The 18978-nt window shown below is 39.8% G+C and overlaps 1 protein-coding gene across 3 annotated transcripts in view; it reads left to right on the top strand.

The window, feature by feature from the left end:
* The first annotated feature begins 2494 nt into the window (after positions 1 to 2494).
* The window catches only part of RTKN2 (rhotekin 2), a 36127-nt gene continuing 19643 nt past the window's right edge, over positions 2495 to 18978 (top strand). Inside the window, exons 1-7 of one of the 3 annotated variants that reach the window (XM_027896451.1) lie at positions 2495 to 2576; positions 2748 to 2853; positions 8871 to 9070; positions 10860 to 10918; positions 14173 to 14226; positions 15159 to 15276; positions 16663 to 16863. In XM_027896451.1, coding sequence (XP_027752252.1) covers positions 8904 to 9070; positions 10860 to 10918; positions 14173 to 14226; positions 15159 to 15276; positions 16663 to 16863 — 599 coding nt within the window. In that variant the 5' untranslated portion in view covers positions 2495 to 2576; positions 2748 to 2853; positions 8871 to 8903. Of the gene's footprint in view, positions 2577 to 2747; positions 2926 to 6347; positions 6377 to 8870; positions 9071 to 10859; positions 10919 to 14172; positions 14227 to 15158; positions 15277 to 16662; positions 16864 to 18978 lie in introns of those variants that run through there. The other 2 variants (XM_027896450.1, XM_027896449.1) reach the window with 2 other exon arrangements.

Genomic DNA, 18978 nt, shown 5'->3' with positions numbered 1-18978 from the left:
TTCCTTAGGGACCAGGGGTTTAAAACCTCTGATAGAAATTTCCAGCCACAAATGGTCATTATGTTACACATATCAATAAGTATATTGACAGTATTGAGATGTTATTTGCTTTTTACTATTATATTTTCATGAAATAACACTTACCTTAATCCTTCTTGCTTTGGCTTGCTCTTCCTTGCCCTGATCCATATGACAAATGTCTGGTTATGCAGCTGGAACCCAATTCAGGATTTAGAAAAATGCAGAAAAACTATAGCTCTGTGGCAAGGCAGGAAGAACCACAGAGCTGCCAATGGTTATAGCTCCAAGTGTACCAGCGAAAACTATTGAGACATGCCAGTCTCTTATTGATGAGGAACATTTCTTGGGGCAAAGTGAGAGTTTGCAGTGAAGTACAGATCTCTACCCATGCCCCTTTGAATATCCTCCCTGAGACAGGAAAAAGCCAATCCAAAAAGTGTGTGAAATGCAAAGAAATGGATTCACTAGTCCACTGGGCTATTGTGCCTCAGTTATCTGGGATAACAGCTGTCACCTCACGATGTGCCTTGGTAAGGGATAGTCAAAATTTCCTTCCACAGCACTGCTGCAGTGCAGGGGGAGCTTGAGTGCCTGTGGCTGCACAGAGGGCAGCTTATGTTGCTTGGCCTTCAGAGCACGTTGCAGTGCCATGTTTCTCTCCCTAGATACATACATTCCAGTACTTGGGAAAAATCAGACCAGACTACAGAATCACTTCAGGCAGAGACCGTTTGCCAAGTATTGTTTTCTGCAGAGATGTTCTAAATCGTGTGGGAAAAATAGAGACCATCTGCGGATACTCAGCCTGTATCTACCTCCAGACAAAAAAAAAAAGACAATCCCACAAGCTAACTTGGAGAATTGCTCCTTTTTCCTGGGAGATTGCTGCAAGAAGTGGGCCTGCATCTGTCTGCAAGCAATACATGGTAGTCCTCTGCCTATCAAAAGGAAGGTGATTTTCTGTCATTATTTTCGCATATAGGAGTCTATCTTTAGATCTGTGATATTCTCAGTGCACTTATTCCCCCTTTCAAATTCAAAATGGCAATTTGTTTAAATGACTCAGTGACTTTTCACTTGCCTGTGCAATATCAATTGGGAAAAATCATAACAGACCTGATCCTGAAACCAGAACATAAGAATACCCGGTTAGATTCTCCCATGACACAAAGTGGTGACTTCAGCAGCTCGCTGCCCAGCAAACAGCTGGATGCAGCTGTCTCAGACGGATACCTTATACACCAAACGTCACGTCCAGGAAATGCACAAGAAATCAAAGCAGGACTGTGCACCCAACAGAGGAAGCCTGGTCAAAGGCATGCTGTGGGAGTGACACTGTAGAATCTCTGGGAAATCCTTCTTGTACTGAACATCCCCTTAATATGGAGCAGCTGAAAGGACCTCTCTGGGTTTGCATAGCAGTGTCATCTTTGTGTGACCATAATTTCTGTGTGTGTAAATGTCCCCCTATTAGCAGTAGATCCAAGCAGACAATTTCAACCAACTTTGATTTTGAAAGGAACTAAAGATAATTTCATTCATTCAACAGCTGTTGAGATAGGAAGTAGAATTGAAAAGAGAGACCATATAAATATCCAAACTCGGGGAAAGGCTGCAAAAACTCATGCTTTGTTAGGCACTGTGTGTGCACATTGTCTTCTCAGCTGGAGAAAGGCTTCTAGTGAAGCTGTCAATCACCAGTGAGGATCCTTGTCCAACAGGATACTTCTGATGGGTTTGATTCTGTACCTGTGTGGGAACCACATGTGAATTGGCTTTAAAACCGATGCCCCAGGTCTCCAAGCAGAAAAACAGGAACACATGTGACTGCCCTACCTCAGTTAACCACCCTTCGTCACCTGTCTTGTGCAGGAGCAACTTTAAGACATAGAGGATGATCAAATTGCAGTTCAAAGTCAGTTCCGTGTTTGATTTGATTTTTAAGGTTTTCAGGTTTGATCTCAGAAACTGTTTTGGGGGTGGGATTTTTGTAACTTATAATTTATGTTATGAAAAGTATTTTGATTGCATTTATCTCATACATGATGACTTAAAGAGGCTACAGCAATTTAATCTGGAGGCACTTTAGGATTGGATTGACATCAGGAATACTGTAATGAATCAGATTCTGGAAAAGGGAAAATAATTCCTCATACTTTTTTAGCCTTCTACAGTTTCTTTTAGAAATCTTATGAGAACATATAGTGATCAAAAAAATAGTTCATTGAAGCACCTGGCATCAATGTTTTATTGATGGCATCATACAGAGACATGACCCCAGTGCCATTGGGAGCACTGGAGCAGTTGATGGCAGACTGCAGAACATTAAAAAACCTTGAGCAGAAGATGAGAAAGCTCTCGGGGTAAAATTATCTGAGAACACCAGAAATAATAAGAGTTTATTCTAGGATGTTCAGGCCTCTGTGTCTGATTATCCAAGAAAGGTAAGGATGATACATCCTAGCTGATTTAGATACCTGCATGTTATAGGATGATGCCTTCAATGGCTGGCTCCATGACTACCCTGGAGAAGATACCTCCTTCACACTGCTCAGGTAGGTAAGATGGAGCCTACAAAGTTTTCTCTTGTCACTGATTTCACCTTGATGGGGTTAGGCTTTAGCTCACTGTCATTGGCCAGGTGATTAATGTTCACCTTGTCTAATCAAAACTGAAACTGAAGTTCATTACAGTAAGGTATTACCCATATTTGATTTGTTTTGTAGGTCTGCATGTTGCCCTTCTGCCCAGCTACGAGAATGGAAAGACTTCAGCTGACCTCAGTGGGATGAAATGAAGAAATGAGTTACTGAGGCTCCAGTAAGCATTCAGGTAAACACCCTAAATTCCAGAGTCTCTGCCCATTTGAGCAATCTACAATGGTCACATACCATGGTAATCAAAGTAAGTGGCAATCAATGGCAACAGTTTGCTTTTCAGTTTAAAATTAAATAAGTCAGTTATAAAAAGCCTTTGCAATTTTTTTCCCATGCGTCCAGTACAAATCTTCATATATTTCCATTTAGGATAAATCTGAAGAGGATAATTCTGAAGAGGAATTGAAGAGACTTTTACTGGCACACTCTGACGATATTCAAGGAGTAGGTGTAGCAAGCTGTGGGAACTAAGAAATTAAGAAAAATACTGCAGTGCTGTCAAGAGTAGGTGTAGACATTTTGTACCTGCTAAACCAAAATGATGGGCCTAACATTTAAAATAATATGCTGATCTAAAACTTGAGCAGAACAGTGATTTAGATAGACAATGATCTTTCCTCTGCTATCCAGTTTCCCTAATACTAGAAGGAAGCCAAATGCTTTGCAATGCAAATAGAATGGCAAATAAAAGGATGGTGTGATTCATCTGAAAAAAATGTTTCACATAAGAAACCCCAGAAGGCAGGATATAAATTCCCTATTTAATTCACCTTACCCCCCCATTCTGACTTCTATCCTCTAGCAGCAGTGACTGTGCAGGATTTTCCTTGTTTTGTAGGTTGTGCCTTGGGTTTCTTTGCCCTTCAGTGGAGGCTTGTCTGGAGAAAAAAACCCACATGGTTACAATGCTTCGTTTTTAATTGTTGCTGTCTGCTGGAACTACTCTTCAGTTAGGGAGCAGAATAGTTGCTAGCTGAATCCCAAATCTCTGGATAACATAGATGGCATAAAACCGTCTTCATTTTAAGTTACTTTAGTGCAGAGAGAACATCTCGCCTCGTCCAGAACCTGCAGAAATGCCTTTTAAAGCCTCAATCTCATGTTCCCTTAAAAGCTAGAGCTACAAGTTTGGTGAAATGTTCTATTTTTTTAATTAAACCTCTGATCCACTGAATTTTATAATGAAAAAACCAAATGTCTCTAGAAAATGAATACAAAGGAGGACCAAAGCAGAAGCAGGTGCAAGAGTGTGAAAAGCCAGGCATTGCAGTAACATTTTCCTAATGTAGTGGAAAACTGGACATTTGAAGCAGCTGAAGAGCAGGTATGCACTGAGATTGGGAAGATACTATTTGTGTTGCTTAGGGCTGAGTCCTACACATTTAACTCCCACTGATTTCTGAAGGGTTCCAATTCAAGTAGCAGGAACGTGTAAGGGCTGCAGGCATGGGCTCTTTATGCTGCTAGCAGTCACATTTTGGGACTTTAATAAGGCTAGGATTTGCTGAACAGACTGTACTGCAAAACCATGCTAATTAGCTCCTAAAATTCTTGGACAGCCGCCACAGATTCCTGGGAACTGTCTACACCAACCAGCAAAAATGGCTTTAAAGATGCTGATTGCCTGGAATAATTCTGGGCATTACTTGTCCTTTTGCAGTGATTTTTATCGCATCCATGTAGCCACTCTGGCTTTTGACAAAACCCTTTTGGTGCACACCTGAGGCAGCTGTTCTCAGGGATCTGACAAGGGAATGTTTCTGGAAGGCTTGAACCAGTGGGTTCCAGGCTTGAATCAGGAGTCTAACCTGAACTGCTTGGGATGGTGCTAGGTGGGAAGTGTTCTGGTGTGTCTTTTTCACAAGTTGTATTAGTTTTCTGACCATTAGTTCTCACCATCTTGTGGGTTGGTGAATGAGTTTTGGTAAGGTAGAGTTACAGCAATTCTTTCCTTATTTGTTTATCTCTACAGTAAGGTTATAATTTCCTGCTGCTCCCATATTTTACATCAAACTCCTCAAAGGGTTTCAGCCATCGATATTTGTTGAGGTTTGTACCCTCACTTACTTTGGTCAAACACTGTTTCAAAGATGATGCAGTTCAGTTAACTTGAGACTTTCACTTGTTTGATTCAATTCCACTACATGACATGCTCTTGTTTCTAGTTTTCTTCTGTAGCCTAGAAAACCACTTGGAGATTTTTGAGCCTCACATCCTATCCCTGACTGATTCAGGGCAGACCAGAATACACCTTAAGAGATAAGCCTTACTGTGAATCAAAAGGGCACTCTGATTTGGCATCTCATGTTCTCCCCTTGTTTGATGGGTCTCTCTTGATGTGTCTGAAATCTCAAACTTTGCAGCAGAGATGGGAACCCAAGGTTCATGCTGGGATGCATGAAGCACCAAGATTAGATGGAGACTTTCCCTTCAATCTCCCTCAAACCCACTCAGATATCTTGGCTGTCTATATGCAACTCTAAGTATCACACCTTGATTAAGCAAAAGCTTTTTGGTTCCCTGATGGGATTTCTCCACTGGATGCACTGCAGAAAGACTTATTTTGGGAAAGTCACTGTACCTAAAATGTAGTGTCTATAAATAAATAACCAAGGGCAGGGCTTTCCAGCTGTGGCATGTGTCCTGCCAATGGTACACAGAGGACTTCAGGATGGGATGAAGGTATTTAATGAAGCTCTGAATGCCTCTTTACCCTAAGAAAAGTGTCCCCGATGTGGGGACAGGAACTGCTGAACAGCTGTTGCTGCTATTTCTGCCTCCAGGTGAGACTTAGCACTTTGGAGGGAAGCAGAGCTCTCTGTCCTCTGCCTTGCAACAAGGAATACATACCTTTGGCTTAGAAGTTGATGGTTTTCCGTCAAGGCTAGCCCCCTGCATTTAGGCCTCAGTTGTAAATGTCAGGGGGCAAGCAGAGCCGCAGAGCACCTACGTGAAATCCTGATCAAGCAACAAGGCTTTTCAAATTTTTCCTTTCTAACTGCATTTTCTTATATTTTAAATAAGCATATGTTAGCCTGGAGACTTCTGTCTTCTGTAGAAAGCTGTTAGCAACACTGTATATCTCACTCATTCCAGCACATTTTACTTTCTGCAAATGTTGACAACCATGTGTGAAGCCATGAGGATCTGTGCTTCTGACCATCACCTGCCGAGGAGGAATTCAGAGAGGAGAGCCAAGAAATTGGGCACGAGGGATGGGTGGGAGACACTATTTTGGCTCATTTTTTTCATCTGCCGAAGGCAAGAGCCGCAAAACTGGCAGGAGAAGAAGGGGGGGATGGCTCCTATTCCTCTCTAGTCGATCCAGTGGATAACTGGATTGCAGTTATTAATGTAATATGTAATAATATAATGAATGCACTTATTCATTATAGAACAGTATAATGTATTAGTAGCAGCAATAATGCAGCCGCTGAAGCACCGGCGCGATTTTAAGATGCGCAACGTGACGAAAACCGCAGAAACCAGGAACACCGCTTTAAAAAAAAAATAATAATAAAAAAAAAATCCACGGCATCTCCAGAGCCAGACGGGATGCTCGTGTCCCGGGGAACAAAGGGGGCGGTGCGAGGGGCGGTCCCGCCGCGGCCGTTGCCGGGGGCGGGAGGTTTGAACGGCTGCTCGGAGGGGGAAGAGGTTGATGCTCGTGGATGAGGATGGAGCGACCGGGCGGGCCGGTGAGTGGAGGGATGGGGTGGGGAGAGCAGGGTAGGGTGGCATTCGTCCCCCGAGCACCGCCCGTCGCACCGACACCACCCCCGCGGGCACCGGAGGTGCCCGCGGGGGTGGTGTCGGTGCGGCGGGCGATGCTCGGGGGACAGGAGCTGCCCCCCCGAGCTGGACGGGTCCGTGGCTGCGAATCGGAAGCGTGCCTTGGAATAAAACTCTTGAGTATGAGGCTGAAAATTTCGGCAGCTTTTTAGTAATCTTGTCCTGGGGCGGTGCTGCCGCCGGTGGGGAAGGATGGGGGACCACGAGGGAAACGGCAGGCATCGTATGGCAAAAGCAGCGCTGAGTCTGTTCCCCCTCGTATTTTTAGAAGGGATGGGGAAAAGAAAAGAAAAGAAAAGCTGACCAACAGTTGGTTTTTTGTTTTTGTTTTTGTTTTTGTTTTTTGCTAGGCACAAAGAACTTCACGCGTGCCGAATCAGGCTGCTAAGTTCTTCCCTCAGATGAGATTTATACGGTGTGGTTGTTTCAAGCTGTGGGCCGACAGCCGTTTGCTGCTGGCCCAGAATTTTTTTTCCTGTTGGGCCTGGCTGAGATGCAGCACGGGCTGAATGCTTTGCGTGGTTCTGAAAGTGCCAGTATGGGTACATGCAGGTGCCCCAAACTAGGAGTGTTTATTTCCTCACCGCGGTTGTGTACCAGGTGACAGATGTGGAGAGGAGCTGGGGCAGTGCAGAGGCTGCTGTCTTGGGAAATATTAGGAGGAAGTACTATTTCATTCATCTGAGCTTTGTAGCAGCTGATTTATTAGCATAGGCTCAAAAAATTAGTAATTATTTCTCAGGGGCAGGTGTGGGCCTGGCTTAGGTTTTCATAACTGAAAGAGAAGCAGATGCTGGGGATGCAGAGATGTTGGTTTCCTGCTTTATCCTGCTCTGATTGTGATTGAAATTTTAAAAAGCAAATCCCTGAAGGGGGAAAACTGGGATAGTCTATGGTGCCGTGCTGGTTCCAGGCCTTCATATGTCAACTGTAGGGAACACCAGCGGAACTTCTATGGAAAACACATCTAATAAGACCTTTGGGAGCTATTTACCACAAAACAAACCACTGGTGCCAGAGAGCCTGTGTCATGGTAACCTGTGTATGTTCCAGGCGTTTGTCATGGGGTCTCTAGTAGCGAGTTGTTTTCTGGAGAGTTCTCTATACCACATGTAGTTTCCTCTGTCACGGTGGTGTCTACTCATCATCTATGTTCTCACTATGTGACTAAATTGCCTTAAATGCTGGCAGATTCATAGAACATGTATTTGTCCTGCTTTGCCTGGTTGCACAAGCCTGGGGTCTTTATCATCGTGGGTAGGAGGAACCCATCTCCTTTATTACCTGAGGAAAATGAGAAACTGTATCACAGCTTTCAGACAACTGCTTATAGATCCATGTGCTTGTTTTGGGTTCAGGCTGTAAACCTGAAAACTGACACGATATTGTCAATTCCAGATGTAGCTGGGACACTCTTGCTCAGTGTTGACAAAGCTTCATTAGCACTGACTTGCAGTTTATTTGCAATGCTACCCTGAAATACAGTGATAACACTCTGTTCTTCATGTGCTAGAAATATTTGTTTTGGCCAGTAATGGCCACATAACAGGGAAATTTGTATCAGTTATCAGTCATCTAGCATACCTTTGGGAGAAAATAAACTGTCTGTGATCCTTTACCTTAATCATCTTCTGGATCTGTGTGGATTAATCTCTTTGAAGTGGCAAATGAGGAATAATGCACATTTATAAATGTCTGTTTACTCTGAAAGTAGGCAGGAAAAAGTTAACTTTCCTGAAGTTTTTATAGTAGCTTAAGAAAACCCTACTACTTCAAAAAACAGTGATGCAGAATTCTAATGACTTTCAGGCAAGTTTAGCTTATTTCATACTTTGAATGGAAACTGTGCATGGTATGATCCCCGTATAGGGCTGAAGCTACCACAGTTGTCTGAATTTCAGTTCATGGCCTGGAACAGTCAAATATTGGGATAGTCTCCTTTATTTTTGCTTCTTCTCTTGCCTGAATTTTATATCAACCAGAAGTGATAAACCCTCATATTTTCTTCACTCTTTTTCAGATAGCCAAAGAGGTAAAGAGAGTGAATTTCTGATTTAAAATATTTCAGACATTTTTCTCAGTTTCAAGTTGAGAAGACCGTATGTGATTTTTCTGTGAATGATATGAGTAACTTTCAGATGCTACAGTGAGTTTATCTGACCACCTGGTTTGGAATTTGCAGGTGTAATGGATAGAGTGACTCTCTTGCATCCCTTGTTTTACTGTTTTGTCCCTGAAGAGAGAACTATCATTCTTACATTCACTTATCATTGCAATAGCTGCTCATAGTTAAAACCTAGAGTTTTCCATCCCAACTGTGAAATAAGAAGAACCTCTTAAAAATTCAGGATATTGTCAGTTGCTGTTTTGTTTAAGCCTTTGCTATTTTTGCACCTCCAGGATCGTGACATCCAAGAGAAGATTGACTTTGAGATGCGGATGCGCGAGGGCATCTGTAAACTGCTGGCGGTGAGCACGCAGAAGGACCAGCTCCTGCGCGCCGTCAAAAGCCTGATGGTCTGCAATGCTCGGATACGGGCATACAGGGCACAGCTACAGAGCCAAAAAGGAGAGCCAGACGCGTGCAGGGCTGCAGAGCGGTGAGTAACAGCTCAAATGTGAAGGCAGCAGTGTGAAGCAGGCATTTTTTTACGTGAGTTTTTAGCAGCCTGTTTAGAAAAGGGGATTTAAACCCTTCATTTAAACCCTTCCTTCCTTTTTCCCCCATGTAAACATAAATTACAGCTCCCTTAAAACATTACTTTATAAGACCATTCCATTGTCTTCTTTTTACTTTAGAAAATTAAATACAAGTAATATTTTTCTGAGTAGATTATTGACATTAAACTTCAATTCAGTATCAAGTAATACAATAGTCATATTTTCTTGATTACCTTTGGCATACAGAAAGGTACCTATCCAAGTCTGAAGGAACAAAACAAAGCTATCCAAGTCAAAATAGACGTATTTCTACTTTTCGCTTTGTTGTTACTAAGGGCCCTTTAATGAGGGAACCATCGTGGTTAATGGGTACCCTCTGCTGGTCACTTTTGTTAACTACAGCGACGTGATAAAAACAACACTGACTAGGAACAAAAATTACTTGAAAATATTCTCACATTATAACTCTTGAAGGAGCTAAAGTATGCATGTTTTATTTGATTAATGTTATAATTCTTTTGCCCAGTGTTGAGAATCGTGGAGAATATTTTGGGTGCAGTGTTGAGAATCGTGGTGCAGAGACACTAGTGCTCTCAGGTTATTAATTTAATTGCCTACTGAGATGAAGATCTTTATAGTGGTTCACTAATTAAGTTTTTAGTGATGGAATAATATCAAGTATGGCTATATGCTGATTACTCAACTCCTGGGCTTTGGTGCCAGTGACCACAGAGTGGTGATGGCACATACCTGGAACAGGGCTGAGATATTTGGAGATGTGCGTGAACAGCAGTATTGTTTGCTTGATTTGTGACTGTCGTGCACTGCTTAGAGTTCTGTCTTCAGGAGTCCCTGGAATTTTCAGTGGAGGTAATTAGAAGAGGTGCATGCTATAGGGTTATTTCTCTATCATTTAAGTTGTATCTTTGATAGTTGATGGTCCATCTGCAGTTCTCTCTTTCGATATTTGCTCAAGACTGGAATTTGGTTAAAGCTTAATCGTGGCTGAGTTTTCTCACTCAAGGGTTTTCAAGTGGATGTTGTTCCTGTTTCTTGTTGTGTGGGTCTGTAATCTGTGAGTTGCAAAGATATTCTAACTGCCTCTGGAAGTCATGATAGTGGTAGCAGCTAGAAATTTTCACTTCTTATCTGATTAGGTGTCAGGAGCAGTGGCAGAGGTAAGGAGAGCACTCTTGTTACTCATTATCTACAGATTTTTTAAATTCAATTTAAGGTTGACTTTGAGGTCTACACTGTCTATTTAGCAAACTGCCTGCATGTAAAATTAAAATGCAACATTTTTTAATTAGTCTCTGTAAATAGAGGAGGAGGCAATTCTCTAAACAATAATAGAACTGATGAATTAAGTTGCATCTCCGCTGATGTGTACAGAAGGGAAAAACTGATAACATATTTGGACCTGTTGGAGCTGGAAAAGACAAGGAAGATGAATCTACTTGTCTTTTAATACCCAGGTTACATAAGCTTTGGAGTAAAATCTTCTAGGGAATTAAGAAAATTGATGGCATACCTTCATTCCAGATTATCCTTAAGAAACTAATGACTCATGTCTTAAACCAGAGATACCAAAATTAACTTTAAAGAAAAGCACTTGAAATGAGCTATGATATGAAGACCCTGACACTTTTTAGTGTTTAAAGGGTTGAGTTTTAGGTGTCTAAATGCACAGACCTCAAATCTTGTTTTTCTTTTCTTCTATTTTGGCAGGTTTTCAGAAAATGAGACAAAAGACAGGGTGGCATGCAGAGCAAAGGTTGCCATATCAGGTAAGTGGCTGGGTAGTCAATTATAGAAGCTAATTGGCTGGATAGTGGCTTGTAATACAAACTATACAAACAAGACGGGGGTTTTAAATGTGTATGTGCTTCAGAGGTATAAATCCCCTAGTGCTTCAAGAGGACTTGTGCCAAAGTCACACACAGGCTTTTGAAGATCCTACCTTGTATTTCCATTTTACTTATGGGGCCTTCCACAGAGGGAAATACTTTTTTTTCTGTTTGCTACTAAACACTGAATGCATTTCAAAGCTAAATAAGTGTGAATGTGCTGAAGACTTCTTTCTCCCCATAATTGCAGACTTTGAAGTGATAGTACAGGGTATGGCCAACAAATTGAAGGTAGAATTATAACCTGTATGCAAATGTTGCTCAGGTAATGCAGGTTACCTGACTACAGCAAAGGTATACTGGTATAGCTTCAATGCAGGCTGGTGACAAGAATATTTAACAGCGATTTCTAGTGAGCTGTTTTCTAACCTGGTCTCAAACTTCAGTGCTGTGGATTTATTATTTTGTTTGCCTGTGCCAATAGTGGATGTTACCACGTGCAGCATTCCTGTGGCTGTGCTGCCAGCTTTGCTAACAGATCTGTTTGTGCTCCCTGACCTGCTTCATTAAGAATAAAATAGTGTAGAAGGGCTCACTACTGAAACTGTTTCAGTTAATTCTGAGTATTTTGACATATCTTTAAGCAAGGTAACTTCTGGTAAAAGAATGATGAGCACATGGTTCAATAATGTTTTCTGCCAGCACAGCTGTTTGCAGAATGTGTATCTGTCTTTCCTCCTTCTGGTGGTTGGGTGAAAGCATCTGTTTGACTGTCTGTGCTATGGTTGCACCTTCCTTTGGATCTGGAGAGTTATCTGCAGTGAAGACTTTAGGGTCATATAATACACTTCTGCTGTCTTTAGAAAATCAGATTTTTTTGTAAGGGCTCTATTTTTAGTATGAGAAATTAGTTTTTTGTATAGATCACCTGTTATTAAGCCCTTAATTTCCACCATAAAGTAATCCACCTACTTATAAATCCATTAGCATCTCATATGGTTAGTACATGCCTGAAGCTTAGACTATTACCAAAAAAAGGGGGATCATGTGACCAAAAAATTCCAGAAGAGCTACGCAGGACTGCTGAGGAAAGTGCTCCTCCTATGTTGGCTACTGGGTGGGGAGTGTATTCTTTAATCCAGATTTTCACACTTCTATGATTTTTACTTATCCCCCAGATGTGTGAATAAATGATGTAATTTATATTATTGTATCAAATTTTTTTTTGTCAGAAGACAGTATATTAAATGTTGATCAAAAAGCATGACCGTAATTTACAGTAATTTCATAAAGGAATCATTGGCTTTAAATCTGATTAAATGTGGTGCTTGAATGTATCCAATTTGCATCCACATGGATTTATAGCTAATGGTAACTGAAATTAAGGTGTGTGAAAATTGATCTCTGTTTTTGATAAATGACAGCTCTTTCAATCCGAGAATGAATTGAAGGCTGATTTACAGGTATTGTGTTAAACTTGTCCAAGCGATTGACTGTCTGTGTCCTGATGATTTTCTGACTAAGGTGTAAATTTTTCAGCTAGCAAGATATTGAAAGTGGCATACAGAAGTAATCTTTAATCTGGTACTCTAATTGCTAACAAGGCCTATTGAGTGCATTGAAATTGTCATTCAGAGTTTGCTATGATTAAAGAGGAAAAAAGGCTTTTATTTGTAAATATTTTCATGTTTTTATGTAAATTTAAGACTCTAGTCTTCTAGGAATGAAACATTCTCTGCTTTGTCAACACAGACATAAATATATGTATTTTAAAAGTTTGAGAGGGGCTTCTGTAATGGTTTTAGTGAAACGAATTCTCTTCATTAAAAAAAATAATTAGAAATGCTTACTATGCAAATGCATCTTCGGAAGTGAAAGGCAGTTTCAGAACATGGTGACGTATTGATTTTTAGGAAGTTGGCAGTTTAAAGCTGCCTGCTGGCAGGTCACTGGAGAATTCATTAGTTTTCAGGAACACTTAGAAACAGCTGAATTTCAGAGTTTCAGAACTGAAATAGCACTTATAATAAGATGTCTCATAATATAATCAAAAATAACTTGAATTTGAATTTTTCATTTAACTTGTGGGACAGAGCGACTCTCTGCGGTTTCACTTAAATCAACAGGAAGTTCTGTGGGTAATTCCCTGTAGGAATACACGACAATGTGTTGCCAAAATGCCACCACAGTTTTGCATCTTAGCATACTGCGTGTGGATTTTTCCATCAGCCTCATATGAAGGTCAGCTCTGGAGTCAGCAATGCTTCTTTATTTTTTTCCTATATATTTAAGGGTTTTACCAAAAGACAGTTGAGCTTGTGCTGTTCACTGCTGCCATCATGTGTCACTTAATATATTGCATATACTTCTAAACAGCACCGTTGTACTTCAGAAACCAACTTTGGATTTATAAAGCCCCCACATTTGTGTTTTAACAAGAGACTAATAAGGGACATTGTTTAAACCTGAGTCCTCAAAACTGGAGGGAAATGTCACTCAATGCTGCGCTGGATTGAGTAGATAAATTGGGAAATTTACTGGAGAAAATACTTTCCTAATATTAAAATGATAGGCATGATTTAAAATAATGGTTCTGTAATTGCCTCTCTGCTATGGTTCTGAAGTAGAAGGATATTTTTGTGTTTAGAAAAAAAAAAAAAAAGTGTTCTAAACTCTTTTTATGCCGACTAAGACAATTCTAACTGGGAATGTGATTACAAGTGGCATTTTCTCTGTGGTTAGCAAAACAAGACTTAAGTGTTTGCAGTATAAATATCCCAGTCTTTTCATTAAAACAGGAAGGTTTTCCTCTTGCAGTGGGATGAGTGGTTTCCAGCACAAGGCAAGCAGAGTTTCATTTACATGCATGCATAATAATGGCCTCAGAGAATACCTCTCAGAACTATGTTACACAACCACTCTGAAATGTTATTTCAGGTACTTTCAAATAAGGTTTAAAATATTCTTTATTCTAGCATAATTTCTAAACAAAAATGACACTTCAAATTGAAGAATTTTCTTTTGAAATTAATAATAAACTTAGAATACTTATGCTGTTCTTTGGGTGGAAGGGCCTGTTACCACAAGAACATCAGAAGAAAAAACGAGAAACTTTTTGTAACTTGTTTTGATCACAGATCTCCAGTATTTCCTATAACTTAATTTCCCCACCTTTTTTTTTTTTCCCCTTTTAGATATTCGGATACCATTAATGTGGAAAGGCTCTGATCACTTCAGCAATAAAGAAAGTATGTAAAATCATTATTAATTACTCTGACAAGCAATTGCTTATGCATGTAAATTTAAACTGGATAGGGAAGTCCATACTCATATCAACCCCTTCTCTGACCTTTCATTAGGTCCATATTTTGCTCTTTGTTGTGTAAATGCTCGTAACTTGTTGGTTGTAGCAAGCTGAGTTAGTTCAAAGTCCTGTGCTTCTTTGTGTTTAAACCTGAGTCTCTTCAGTCCAACTGAGGAAAAATTCCAGAGGAAGCAACAAAAAAAATGTTATTAAATGGTTAACTGAGAAATTTCTGATTAAACACATTATTCTATGTCCTGTCTACACTTGAGAGAGTATATTGCAGCCTGTTTCCAGTGAAAAATTTAAATGAAAGTTGTCTGTTGGTGTTGAGTGTATTATTGGGTAGTCTTCAAGTACATGCATTTTGCTATGTCATGGAGATTAACCCTAAATCTGTTCCAGCTGTCACCTGGCATTGATTTCACTTTGATTTTCAATAGGGTCAGAGGGGCAAAGCATGGCAAAATAGTCTAATCCTATATAGTACATTCAGAAAATGATACAGACTTTGGATCAAATGTTAAGTTATTTTTATTTTTTTCCATACAATCAGTTTAATTAAACAAAATGACATTTTTACTAATGTTTTTGAAGAAGCTAGCACAAACTACACCTGATAACTCAACTGTTTTTTTCTTTACTCATAGAAGTAGCCATTATTTCCCCTCTGTGAATGCTGTTGTACCTATACAGCAGATTTGATAGGTCAATTATCATAAAATTCTAAGATGAAAATTTAGTTTAGGGTGAGAAGAATTTGAGGGCAATTCCTTAGAGTTGTGGATTACCATTTAGTATACTTTTGTTTACAGGAAGCGTTCAGCATTGGGATGTGCAGTATAGCTAATAAAACCTTTCCTTGGCTCTCTCCAGAATCCCAGCGCTACGCAGTTTTTTGTTTGTTCAGAATGGGAGCTGAGGTTTTTGATACCGAGGTGACTCTTGTGGATAAAGCAATAACAGATATCTGTTTCGAAAATGTGACCATATTGTGAGTATACTTTACTTCTGTTGAATGAAGTACAAATATTGCTGTTTTCTTTTGGAAGTGCGTGTGCCCGTGAATAAGATTGGCTGAGGCCCACGTGGATTTGCTGTGGGCCAAGGAATCAGTAGAGGTTCTGTTTGTTTTAGTGGGTGGTGGATCCCCAGCTCTGGAAGGCTGGGTTTTGTGTACAGGATGATGCTGGCTCTAGATGTGCCACTTGACCTTTTCGTTTCTTCTGCTTATTTTCATTTTTGCCATGCTGAAGCCTTTTTCTTCATATAAAGAGATAAACTGATATCTCAAAGGATGAATTAAATTAATGCTAAAACCTGAAAGCATTATGAAAGTATAGGCATCAGCACTGCACCCAGTGTTTTAAGTCTCATTCCTCATATAACATCTCATGTTCTGTCACACCTATCTGAGCATGTGCTTAACTTCCCTCCCTCCCTTTATTTTTTTTATATCAACAATTTAGATTCCATCTCCTCAGGAAGACTGACTGGAAAGCCAGAACTACCACACACTTTAAATCAAGATCCTGAGTTTAAATCAGATTTTAAACTCTCTTAAACATCTGTTCCAGTTAAGAGTGGGAACAAAGATTTAAATCTGCTTCTTTAAAGATATGAGGCTTGGTCATTATAAATTTCTGTGAAAAACTGCCACAAAAGCAGAAAAGGCACTCTGACTTGCCTTGTATCCCGCAGGATAAGTAAGACTTGTTATAAAAGCTTTTGGGATGATTTTGTTATGGGCATCTGTGTAATGACATGATTTGTACCTGAAAGATGAGCCTGGCCTTCTGGTTTGATGACTAAGCTTGAGAACAAGAGAATCACTAGAACTGAAAATAGAGAAGGGCTGTGGACAGGAGGATGCAGCAGCGTGTAGTTGAGTTATGAACAACAGATTTTATTACATCTAAGCGAGATAGGATTTTTTTTCAGTAATGTGAAGGGCGTGGGGTGCAACTAAGATATCTTTAAAACAGTTCAATATGATTTAGGACCATAGATATGGATAGGTTTTCAATCATGTAATTTTTGTGTAACAGTAGAGGGCAGATTTAAGTGTGTTTGAATGTCTTGCCTGTGCATTTCCATAACATGGTCGGTTTTTTTCAGTTTTTAACCTAAACGTTGAATTTCCTGTTTGTAATTGTTTATGGTTCAATTATAACATTCATCTCATGACTTCAACACTAAGTTACTGCTGTGTACTCTAGTCCTTAATTCCGTATTAATGTATGTCTGTGCCTGAATCTCATGGCGTTCCTCCCCTTGATTGGAAATATGTTATTTAATACACGAAGTTGCAGCAGCATTCCTTGGCTGCATGCACAGTTTATTAACAAACGTTCTGAAATTTTCTCCTCCCCCCCTTCAGCGATGAAGCAAGACCAGATTTCCAGGTGAAGGTTGAAGTGTATAGTTGCTGTACAGAGGAGTCTTTATATATAACAAACACTCCTAAGAAACTAGCAAAGAAGCTTAAAACGTCCCTCAGCAAAGCTACAGGGAAGAAACTCAAAGCTGCTCTGGAAGAAGACAGCACTGAATCCCTTTTGCCCGCTGACCCAGTCATCCAGTAAGCCATATATATATATATATATATATATATTGATATTCTGGTTTTATATCTTTTAAAATAGAAATAAGCTGAATATATTGAAAATTTTTGGAAAACTGCCAAGAAACTGATTCTTTGTGTACTTGCCGGAGTGAAAAAAAATTTACATCTTAAATAGGAAATGAGAAAGTAGGTGTGAATTCCAACCATGTCGCTGAGCCTTGGGGCCTGGTTCTGATCTTGAAACACATGAGTTGGCTTTATCTTTCTGCTCTGCAGCTGGAAAATCCACTGTTCTTTGCAAACTCTATAATATTTTTGGTTTCATCTCTAGAAGAAGTCAAGCTTGTACAGTCAGTCTGTCTGCGTGCCTCTGTCCATCTACCTTTCCCGTTTACTCCCTCCCCCATATTATTTTTGCACGTGGCCAGTTTTGCTCACACTTGACAGCTGACAGGCAGACATGTCTGAAAGTTACAAGTTGTGTGAGATAAAAGGTGTGTATGTAGGAAGGAGAAACCACTCTTGTACCCTCTCCCCTAACTCCCCTTCCGGCTTGTCAGTAAAACTCTGGACTGCCGAAGGCACTTCACAGTTACAAGCTGCTTAACAGGAGATTTCTTAATTGCCTTTAGCACAGAAAGTTTTAGAATGACTTAGTGGTTTTCAGTGTTCGTAGATATAAAGTGCTGTTCCCAGCAATTTACCTGTTTCCTTTTAAGAATGATCTTTAGTCTTGCACACATTTTCTAATGAAATTGACTGTCTTTTAATATTTTCCAGCTACTTTAATTTCACTGAGATTTAAGAAGGCCAAATACCTAATTTGCAAATGCTAAAAATAGTGGTGGTTTTTTGGTTCTTTTTTTTTGGTGTGTTTTTTTTTAGAAAGCAATTTTTTCAAGGAATTACTCTTTTGGCAGCTGAGCAGTAAAGAATCAATGCTTAATACTTGCCAGGTGTTGAGCGTAGTCTTAGTTTTGCTTCATACATCTATTTCCTGTGATTTTTAAAAGGAAACATTCAAGCGTATTCTGTCTTTGTCAAACTGATACTACTGTGTACTGATATTACTGTTTGACTCAAAAATAGACATCCAAGAGATCTTATCCACCAGAGCAAAGGGAATTTTATCACTAACTTTCCAGTGGGTTCCACCTAATGACAAGGTATTTTTCAATCTGCATCATGTCAGGTGGTTGTGCTTTCCACCAGCTTCAGCTGGGCCATGACACGCTATCATTAGACACAGTTTGAATCAGATATAACCACTGGCTTATTTGCTTGAATATAGATTGCCTGTCTTCTAAGGAAGAGACACCAGCAGACAATTTAAACAGCTGCCTCCTCCCTTGGGTTTTGCTTTTGGTTTCTCGATTGAATTTTCCTTTCCTCCATCTTGGAAGTTTGTTGTTTCTGCTGTAGATAATCGTCTCACAGTGACTATTACTTTCTTAACAGAGTTAAATGAACAATGAAGTGTTTAATGATGGCTTTGCTGGGTGATTAAAACAGTTTCTTGGAAAGAAATGGGTTATTATAGGCAGAAAATAAGCTGTCAATTTTTTTATAGGCTCCCCTTAGGATTTATATTAGTAAGACCTTGGTATGTAGCCCTTATAAAGGGGAAGAGATTGCAAGATTACAAGAGATCTTTCAAGTATTCCCAGAGAGTTTTACCAGTCCAGCAGGGGAAATTAAACCGCAACAAAAAGGTGAACTTTCCATATTATGTGAACACCTTTTCTCTGTAGATTTCATTTGTACAAACCTTTTTCGTTTCAGAGCACACATGAGTGAAATTCTCCATTTTCCAAAAACTCTGTGATCGCTCTTTGTCAAAATCCTTGGCTTAGAAATCTCTCTGGTTAGCGAGGAAAGAGTCCGACTTGTAACTTCTTGCAAAAGCTTAGTGACAAAGTGCTTTGAATCATTGCTTAGGTTGGTTAACTTGAGTTATATTATCTCTTAATTATCTCTCTTTTAATTTCTAGGCAGTCTTTTGCTTGCTTAATTTTTCTGTGGCATTTTAAATACTGTTTTTTCCTTTTTACATTTGTCATCAAAGAAAAATTTTCAGTGCAGTTATACTATTGTATTCCAGAGTAACCATGTTGCTCTTTGGACAAATTA

This window comes from Empidonax traillii, unplaced genomic scaffold (assembly GCF_003031625.1).
Source record: "Empidonax traillii isolate 1590-97213 ecotype Southwest subspecies unplaced genomic scaffold, ASM303162v1 scaffold498:size1131258, whole genome shotgun sequence".
Taxonomy (NCBI): domain Eukaryota; kingdom Metazoa; phylum Chordata; class Aves; order Passeriformes; family Tyrannidae; genus Empidonax; species Empidonax traillii.
The sequence above is the reverse complement of the archived record's forward strand: the minus strand, read 5'-3'. Positions and strand labels throughout refer to the sequence as shown.